This window comes from Pinus tabuliformis, chromosome 5_1, assembly GCF_031772625.1.
Source record: "Pinus tabuliformis cultivar Carrire ecotype Pingquan chromosome 5_1, CPIR1, whole genome shotgun sequence".
Taxonomy (NCBI): Eukaryota; Viridiplantae; Streptophyta; class Pinopsida; order Pinales; family Pinaceae; genus Pinus; species Pinus tabuliformis.
The window spans coordinates 620,065,828-620,075,266 of NC_142305.1; the positions used below are offsets into that span (position 1 = coordinate 620,065,828).

At 34.7% G+C, this 9,439-nt stretch overlaps 1 protein-coding gene across 1 annotated transcript; it reads right to left on the reverse strand.

Moving 5' to 3' along the window:
* Nucleotides 1-220: 220 nt before the first annotated feature.
* Nucleotides 221-6,755, reverse strand: LOC149166456 (protein SOSEKI 5-like). Its single transcript, XM_089432622.1, has 5 exons — nucleotides 5,873-6,755; nucleotides 4,325-4,394; nucleotides 4,072-4,184; nucleotides 1,738-2,677; nucleotides 221-795 (listed from the first exon to the last, which is right to left on the reverse strand). Exons 1-5 carry the CDS (start codon nucleotides 6,063-6,065, stop codon nucleotides 543-545), a joined length of 1,569 nt encoding a protein of 522 aa, XP_089288748.1. The 5' UTR covers nucleotides 6,066-6,755; the 3' UTR covers nucleotides 221-542.
* Nucleotides 6,756-9,439: the final 2,684 nt, after the last annotated feature.

The window sequence follows — 9,439 nt, forward strand, 5'->3', positions numbered from 1 at the left end:
AAAAACACCCCACTTATAATTAATTAAACAAAACCCACAAATTTAAATTACATAAATATTTTACTATCACAAATAAACCAGCCTATTTAAAATCAAACTTTCACTTTAATATGTTAAACAAACGTAGAAATCGAAAATCAAAATTCAAAGATAATCCAGCCTGAAGTGGAAAATGAAAACTCTACCGTGTACTCTGACCAATGAACAATTGCACCATTATAAACCAAAGCTAACCAAATTTTTAGTTCAGTTGAATATTTAAATTACAAAAGTGCTTCACTTCTATAAACCAGCCTGAAAGCCCAGCAGAAAAGTTCCTCATAGCTATTTTGGTAAAAGATGGTAGCACTGGAAAAGTCTCCTGGCTTTTTGGATAAAGATGGGTAAAAGTTTGAGAATCAAACTTAGTAATTATCGCAGATTCCCAGTAGTCTGGACCAAAAACAAAATCCAACTGCCACTGTCAACCTAGTACTCTTACTGAAAATCACCATATTTTTGTACCTGGATGGAAACGCTGGGAACTGTTCCTTCATAGGTTTTCAAGTAAACCCTATACAAGGATGCCCAGAGAATCGGTAAAGTCCCACCCATCTACCACTATTACCATTATTACCACTCCCTTGGGTGTCTGTACCACTTACTAAGTCCTTGGAAAGTGTTGCCGGCATCGTTTCAGTCTTGGGAAGCTTCTTTGGAACCTTCTTCCGAGGAAGACATTTAGTTTTAGCCCTATCATCACCGCTGTGATCCTCGTTCTTTGCAGTCGTCCCAACCATCTCAGATTCGGAGCTTCTGCAAATCAAAATGCACCAAAAATTTAAACAAAACTCCACTTATTATCAGGGATATATGATGGATGGATACCAAAACTTTGGTCAGAAATTGTATTAAGAACACATGATGGATGTAGCAGCGTTTACCTAAAATGTTGGTCAGAAATTGTGTATATTGATTAAAATTAGCAACATTTCAGCTGGACGCTCTTCCCATTATTAGAGACACATGATAAGTGGAGCGTTTTACCCAAAATATTAGTTATTTCAAACAAAATATATAGTTTTTCTGGAAAAAAAAAACAAAAACACAAATTAACAACATAAATTCTAACTATACAAATAACATATTGTTTAAAAATTGTATATCTGAATTGAAATGACACTCCACTCATCTTCAGGAATACATCCCTGAAAAGTGAAGCACTCATCATTAAGGGTACATCCCCTGAAGAGTGTACACCCCCTAAAGAGTAGAGCACTCATCATTGATGAGTGGATCATCAGGGGTACATGAAGAGTGGAGCAGTCACATTAGGAATACATGATGATGAGTGGATCATCAGGGGTACATGAAGAGTGGAGCACTCATCATTAGGAGTACATGATGAAAAACCAGATTAGCAACCTAAATTCTAATTGTGAAAATAACAAATTATTATTGATTGTATTTTTCTAAAGAACAAAGTATTTTTAATATTTTGAGACCAAAGGTGGTTCCATCCTCAATCTGTTCTGATTTAAACCTGACATCTCGTGAAAATTAAACCCCACTGACCAACATTTGGAAAAAAAGATAATACAAACTCTCAGATTCTCTTACTACTTTCTGATTCTTCTATTCCTACTGTAACATAATATTCTGATGAATAAACTGTGTAATCTGATGACCCAAAAAATTAAGCGATATAATAATATTCTGATGGAATCAGAATGGATAAAAAGAATGTTATAATTGTACCTTTCAGCATTATATGAAGAACATTTATTGAGAGTAGGGTCTGGTTCGTCTTCCGCAGCCTTGGCAGCTTCAACTATGCTGCCGCTGAAATACTCCTTATCTTCCAGTAAGCGTGGGTTCTCGGACATGCATTCTAGTTCTTCTTCCAGAGTCCGATTAACACCATTACTACGCAAGATTCGATTTCTCCTCCTAGAAATGGGTAATTGAGCTCCCGAGGTCTCTACAGCACGAGCGAGCCGAGAAACTCTGTGGGGAGACATTTGAATGCTGTGATCTTTTACTGCCAGAGACCCACAAGAAATGAGCTGTACCAGATTGAATGTTGAAGTTTGAGGGCTTTTCTGCTCCTGGAATCTCACTGATTTGCTGGGCCGTTTGCTTTGAGCTGCTGGTATTTCTTGGGGGTTTGACGATCTGTTGTCCACATGCGCTGCTGCTTCCGAGGAAGCGCTCGAGGGCGATGGTGGAGACTGATCTCCTGCACTCAATTCCGTGGAGTTTCGATCGACTTCTTTCTCTTCTTGTTTTTCCTTTTGTGGTTCTTGTTCTTCTTCAGGGTTGGATACTCCTCTATCCAGGGTTTCAGACATTTGAATCTGATTATGGTCTTGGGTATGATCACATGGCTTCTGAGTTTCACTCCTATAACTGGGGATCTCAGAGGTGCCGCCGCTGCCATTGTCTTCAACTCTGGTGGTTACTCTGAAGTTTGGTGTTGTGCTATTTTGGGCAAACTGGACATCAGGAGGCATTCCATTACTGCAGGCTTTGTCTTGCAAATCTTCAGCTGCTTCAATCTTTAAGCTGCGCCTAGGAGCTGCAGGTGGTTTGGCACTAACCAAGGGTGTATAATCCAGAGAATGAACCATCATTGCTCCTTCAGAATTAGCGTGCCAAACCATGGGTGGCTTGCTGCCTGAGCTTTCTTGGTACTTTTCTGATAACCAAGACAGAAAAGATCATATCACTATGATAAACTTTCAAATGTACGGAGTGGAAAAATATAATGAACTAATATCTGCAATAGAGAGGTGTAAAGACTATCGTTGGCAGAATTTTTAAAAGGTGGACCACACATATCACAGGTCGAGTACCCTACAGTAATGGACAAAGGCCGTTCAATCACGGAGGAATTATGTTTTCCCTTCTGAAATTTGGAAATGGACTTCCCTACTTTTTCTTCTTCAGAATGGACTTCAATACTTTTTCTTCAGCAGAGTTTGTTTTGGAAATGGACTTCCCTACTTTTTCTTCTTCAGAATGGACTTCAATACTTTTTCTTCAGCAGAGTTTGTTTGTTTGTTTTTTTTTGGGCCAGGCCGTTTATATTTTATTTTTATTTTTAAATTTTTTTTGTTGGTTTGTGGTGGGTGAATTTGTAATTGAGTTGATTTTAGATTAAGGAATTTGTTTTTTATTAAGTTTGGTGGGATTACATCTTTATATATTTAATATATCACCTTGATTAGGGCTGGGAATTGAACTGTTGACTTTACATCGAATGTCTTTACAAAGCACCAGATCACTGTCTATCCAATATCTTCTGCAGAGTTTATTTATTTGTTTTTGGGACCCCTGCCTGTTTGACATTTTTTTTTGTTGGTTTGTCATTTTATTTTTATATTTTTTGTTGATTTGTTTGTTTGTTGTGTGGTGAATTTGTAACTGAGTTTATTTTAGACTAGTTTGGTTTTGATCACTATTATTTTTAGAGGAGTTTTGTGATCTAAACTCAGATCATAATCTTGTACTCATATTTATTTTACATTTTCAAAATTTTATTAAATAATTTTTTCCAAAAACATTTTTGCAACAGTACTAAATAAACCCCTCTAAACTTTGTTTTCAATATAATTTTACTAACAAATATTTTTTATTAAAATTTAACTATTTAATTGAATAATTTTTTTATTTGAGAAATATTTTTAAATACATAAATTTAACATCTTAACAAACCCATAATATTTAATAAATTAATTTTCTTACGAACCTAAAAATAATGCTTCTTTCACATTTTCAAGAAGTGCTAGTAACTGAAATTGTGTCTTTGTGTAAGATGTTAGCCGGAAAAAATTAAGTATAAATATTCTTAAAATGATTAGGGTCCAAAGCGGAAATTTAAATTTATTTTAATTATTTGTATAATATTAAAAATTTTACAATTATTAAAAATATGAAACTTTTTAAATTATTATCTTTTTTAGTTTTAAGTTATTTTATTATTATTAAATTTTGTTTTTTCTGGAATGTAAATTTACTCCCTTGTAAATCTGATAATATTTCTGAATAATGTAAGCTTTTATCTTCAAAAATAAATAAATAAGTAGCTACCTGAACAACCTTCAAACAACTCTGAACCCTTGAGAACATATTCAACTCCACGAGCTGGACAGACTACATCGTCCTCCGATAAATCGTTCCAGACATAACCATTTTTATAGCTCCTGCATGCATACAGAAAGCATTTTAAGATGAGAAAGTGACCTTGCCCCTTGGAATTTTACAGAAGCTGTCCATTTAATTTCTTCGTATATTGAGAAATCGCATTTAACTACTCTAACGGTAGATCCGTGAGAGCAAGCACCTTTTGCATGACCATGAGAAAAGTGATGGCATGCCTTTTCCTCTGAGAAGTGTCAAGCGATCCATTATATCTGTGACCAGATAAACAGTAAGTTATTCACAAAGTTTTGATATTGTTACGATGAAAAACAAAACCCTAGCTGTTCAGTTGACTTTAGTTTAGCCGTAAATGGGTATAATATTTCTCCTCAATTGGCCAAGTAACCAGGTTTGCTTCTTGGAGCATTTCAATATTTACTCAAAATAGATCTATCTAGAGATTCTAGTTGAAATCTGCCAAAATAGTCCCCTAAGTTTTGATCGATGTAACCACAAACACACTCAATGTCAAATCGATCTAACAGAAAACACAGTCAAAATTGTTAGAGAACACACTCAAAATAGCAAAAACCTTCACAAAAATCTGCACAGTAAGCAAATCCTGTTGTCAAAATAAATCTGTTATCCATCACATCCTGTTGTCAAGCTGAATCTGTTATCCACCACAGATCTCAATGGAAAACATTCCCTAAAATGATGTGGCTGGTATAAACTATAACTTTCTACATATTTGTGATATATTTGTGCTATTTTTATATCTATTGCAGATTCTACACATATTTGGAAATTTGGAAATATGAGTAATAAGAGCAACATCAATTGTTTGACATAGTTACTATCTTATTTTTCAGAATCTAAATTTCCAAAATCTACAATTGAAATAAATTCAACTACATATTGATAGCCCTCTCAACAACCTGGAGATGGTCAGAGATCACCTTCTAAGAGTGTGTATATATATGAATATGAAAATCTGCACTCCCACCCACGATAAATCACTTGCAGTTTTATAAAAATTGACATAGTTACAATCTTATGTGTCAAATTCTAAAATATCCCAAAATGGTAATATCCCAAAATCTACCATTGATATAAATTCAACTACATATTTACAACCTCCCAATGACCCAGAGATAGTCAAAGATCACCTTCTAAAAGTATATATATATATATATATATATATATATATATATGAAAATCTGCACTCCCACCCACGATAAATCAATTACAGTTCGATAGAAGGCACTACCGCTGAGAATCATTTCACCACTGTGAGATATTGATTACTCATGCTTTCAACTGTACAATGCACCTCACTTTCAATAACGCAGTTTTATAACGAAATTTGTAGGTGCCATTCAATATTCCATCCCCAGAACACAAATTGTCAGTGTCACATTGTAAGGGCAATATATTATCAAGTGGACACATCTAGAATGACTCCATTTCCTTAAAAAAAATAAAAAAAATCCTGGTTGATTACAATATATTATCAAGTGGACACATCTAGAATGACTCCATTTCCTTACAAAATAACAAATTCCTGGTTGATTACAATATATTATCAAGTTGACACATCTAGAATGACTCCATTTCCTTACAAAATAGCAAATTCCTGGTTGATTACAATCTATTATCAAGTGGACACATCTAGAATGACTCCATTTCCTTACAAAATAACAAATTCCTGGTTGAAAACTTCTGAAAAAGTCCAGCAATTTTACTTCACCTCTCAAGTAGAGTTCCTCGTTGTAGGGCAGCTCAAGTTCCATGAAGTGAGGATGCTCAAGCTGGCCACCTCTGCTCAAATAATACACCACCTGCACTTTCCTAGTCTGTTTGGGCTGCAAACAGATCTTTGCTTGGTCGGGGCTCATAACTCTGTTAGCCTTCCTCGTTCGACCATCCATACCAGCTATCATTACCTTTCACCTGCAACTCAATATTTCGACCTAATTATATCTCCAACTGCTCAAATGATGCTGCCCTGCTGCCTAGGTATTGTTTGCCCTCAAATTCTATCTATATAAAGAGTCTTTATCTTCGGATTCCTACCAGGTTATCACAACGGTCCTTAGCCAACCCCAGACAAGACGATCACAAGGACAGGGCTGCAGTACCATACCCTCTATCTGTTTTCGGCGACAAGGACAAGATCAGTACTTTACAGATCAAGAAAACTAAATGAAGGAGCTCATGCCATCTGTGTGCCGTGCTGAAATAACAACAGTGTAGCTACTCTATCCCTAAGGGAACAGACCTAAAAATTGGATGAGGCTTCAAATTTTCCTCTTGGCCAAGTAATTCCTATGATGGAGAAAGTTGAAGCCCCATGTACAAGCGTCCAGACCTCCGGGTGTTGAATAATAACATTAAAACCGTGACCTAATCTTGTTTCGTCCTTACGTGCAGGCAAAAAACTTCGCACCTCGTTTTTACCTGAGTGCTTGCCGATTCGCCATTGTACCGTTTCCTGCAACATGCCCATTATCTCCGACCAAACAATAAAGTGATCTGTCAATCTGAGTTCTACCCCAGCAAGCAACAGTGCCTTGTTAATAAATGCAGCCTTGCATTTATTGTTCTCTGCACCACTCACATATAAATACTTTGTTTCTTTTGGACTCCCCTTACGGACTCACGATGAAAGTGAAGCCTCTGCCACAACTGCCATGTCAATGTTCTATTGGTTTTTACAATCGATGTCGGGATCTTCGTCCGTGAGGAGTGCGTTCTTTCCGTTTTTCTTTTTCTATTTGGTAATATTATAGTGAATGGCTAACTTGTTTGAGTCAGTTAGATATTGCATGAATTTATGATTGAGCAAGAATTGAGATTCTATGAGGGTGGGCTAGTTTATTTATTGAGTCTTATTATGGGATCAAAGATTTTTTTTTTTGTAAATTTTGAAACAATATTTTATTATGCTAAACACTTTGTTGTCTTATAAGGAGACAACGTTTAGCCAAATTTTTAAATTCCATAAGTTTGTAGCCTAGAGCCTCATTCAGTTTGGAATTTTACCCTATTTATATATTTGATAGAATAATGGTTTATCCAATAATTATATGTTATTATTAAGATGAATGTAAGATTTGATTGCCATTGGAGGCAGTTAGAAAGAATACAAAAACATCTAATTACTAACAATCTCAAAGTTAAAGCCATAGTCCTATATGAAATCAACATGCACTTTTTCATTGGAGGCAACTGTTATAACTAGTCTAATAATCTATTTAAATAAGACTAAAAACATGGATAACCAGTAAAACAAAAGTGGTTGAGTAAGTGAAATATGAAGTTGCATGAATGCCTTAACATCAATGAAGAAATTAAAAAAAATTGTGATGGAAAAAATTTAGGATTGGACCACTATGGGCGTAAAAAAAAACATACTACATCAAAGAGTTCAATCCAACTTGTGACCATGGTGAGAAAACATATTTAGGAGCAACTATTAAAGGAAAAGCAAGGGTGCTAGTGGCATGATTGAGAACATGGTCACATCACCTTAGATGTGAAACTGGCCGGTGGAAGAACCCAAGGAAGTTTGGGAAGAGAGAACTCGCATTCACATCACCTTAGATGTGAAACTGGCCGGTGGAAGAAACCTAAGGAAGTTTGGGAAGAGAGAACTTGCATTTTCTGGGATAAGGGTGTGATGGAGACAGAATGACACTTTGTCTTGGAGTGTGCAACATATAAGGATATTCACATTCAATATGAAAACAATCTAAATATTGACAACATGCACAATCTATTTGACAAAGATAAGATCAATCAAATTTCTAGTTTTCTAGTCAAAACTAGCCGAACATGAAATGAATATGAAGATAAGTTAAAATTGTTATTCTCTAGGTCCTTTAGGCTGCTCAGCCTCGTGGACTTCATTAAAATCATTCATTTCATTTCTCTAGTAGGACAACCCCACATGGGAAATGGCTCAAGGAGTAGGCTATAAAAAAAAAAAAAAAAAAATTTATTAAAATAAATTTGAGTAAAGTGTTGGATGGATTTACTATAGTGGTTTACAAGAACATGGAAATCTGATATAAAATACAATAATACTTAGATTCATCTTGACTCCTAACTTAATATCTCTCAATTCTTACTAAATTAAAATTTAAAATAAATCTAGACTAATTAATTATTAAATTATTTAAAATAATATAATTAAACATTACTTGAAATAGTGTTACCCAATAACAACCACACACAACACAAACTAACTAACTTCCTCATGGCACTCTAGGTGTAAAATTTGGATTTGAAATAGCCGTAGTCTAAAAATTATGCCTTTTTGTTGTGGCAGTTATGGAAATTCCGGCCATATTTTGAAAAAATCTCGCAGGGTTTTTTGTAAATTCAAGTAAAAACCGTCAAAATTCATAATTTTAGGTGCTTTAGACGTTTTTGATGGTGCTAAATCCATTTCCACCATCAAAAATATGATTCAAACACTACATCTACAAGATTTTTTAATTTTTTTTCCCTAAATTCTAACCACTTTTCGCTAACCAAACAATTTCTCCACGTCCACATTTAAAATGTCCACAGTCCAAGGACTGGTTTTGAAGAAGCATAGTGCAAGATTAATTAAATCCTTTTTTTCCAAATATATAGTACTGCAAAAATATATCATTCTCATCGGTAATTTTTGGCCAAATTTGCAATTTAATACTTTAACGTTATTCACAAATTTTATTTTAAGTTATGTTCCGTTGCTAAAATTACACAAATCGAGGTTCTAAATTTCTCAAAAATTACAAAACGAAAAATTCATTAAAACAAAAAGAACATTTTAGCTGACCTTCGGCCAACGCCGTTTTGAATATTTGTACTCGCTAGGCGCTTTCACTCCTGGATTCTACTGCCCGGCCGGCCGGTTGTATATGCTGTTTACATTCCCTGCGGCTGCGGCCACGCGTCCCTTTACGGATACGATTTGACATTGTCAGTGTGGTAGCGTTTGACATGGGCAATAATAGTACCCTGATATATTTATTGCACTGAATAATAGTGCAATAAATATTCGAATAGATGGAACAATGCAGCAATGAATACCGGAATATATAAGCATGTAGCCATTAGTGTTTTTTATATTATATAATTTATATGTATAGTTACGGTATGGTTATATAAATTAAACACAGCTTCCTAGCTAATGTTTTTCTGTAGTGTAGTTTAATTATGGAATTTTGAAATCTATGAACTAAGTATTGTATTTTAACAAGGGTTACCGTAGGTATTTTTGTTTATTTTAAATATCATTAAATTAGAGTAAGAAACAAATAAG

Coding starts and splice junctions, on each gene's coding strand:
- LOC149166456 (XM_089432622.1), bottom strand. CDS start 6,065: ATGATAGCTGGTATGGATGGTCGAACGAGGAAGGCTAACAGAGTTATG. Junction 4,395..5,872: donor CGAGGAACTCTACTTGAGAG/GTGAAGTAAAAT, acceptor ATCTGGTCACAG/ATATAATGGATCGCTTGACA. Junction 796..1,737: donor TCTTCATATAATGCTGAAAG/GTACAATTATAA, acceptor TTTGATTTGCAG/AAGCTCCGAATCTGAGATGG.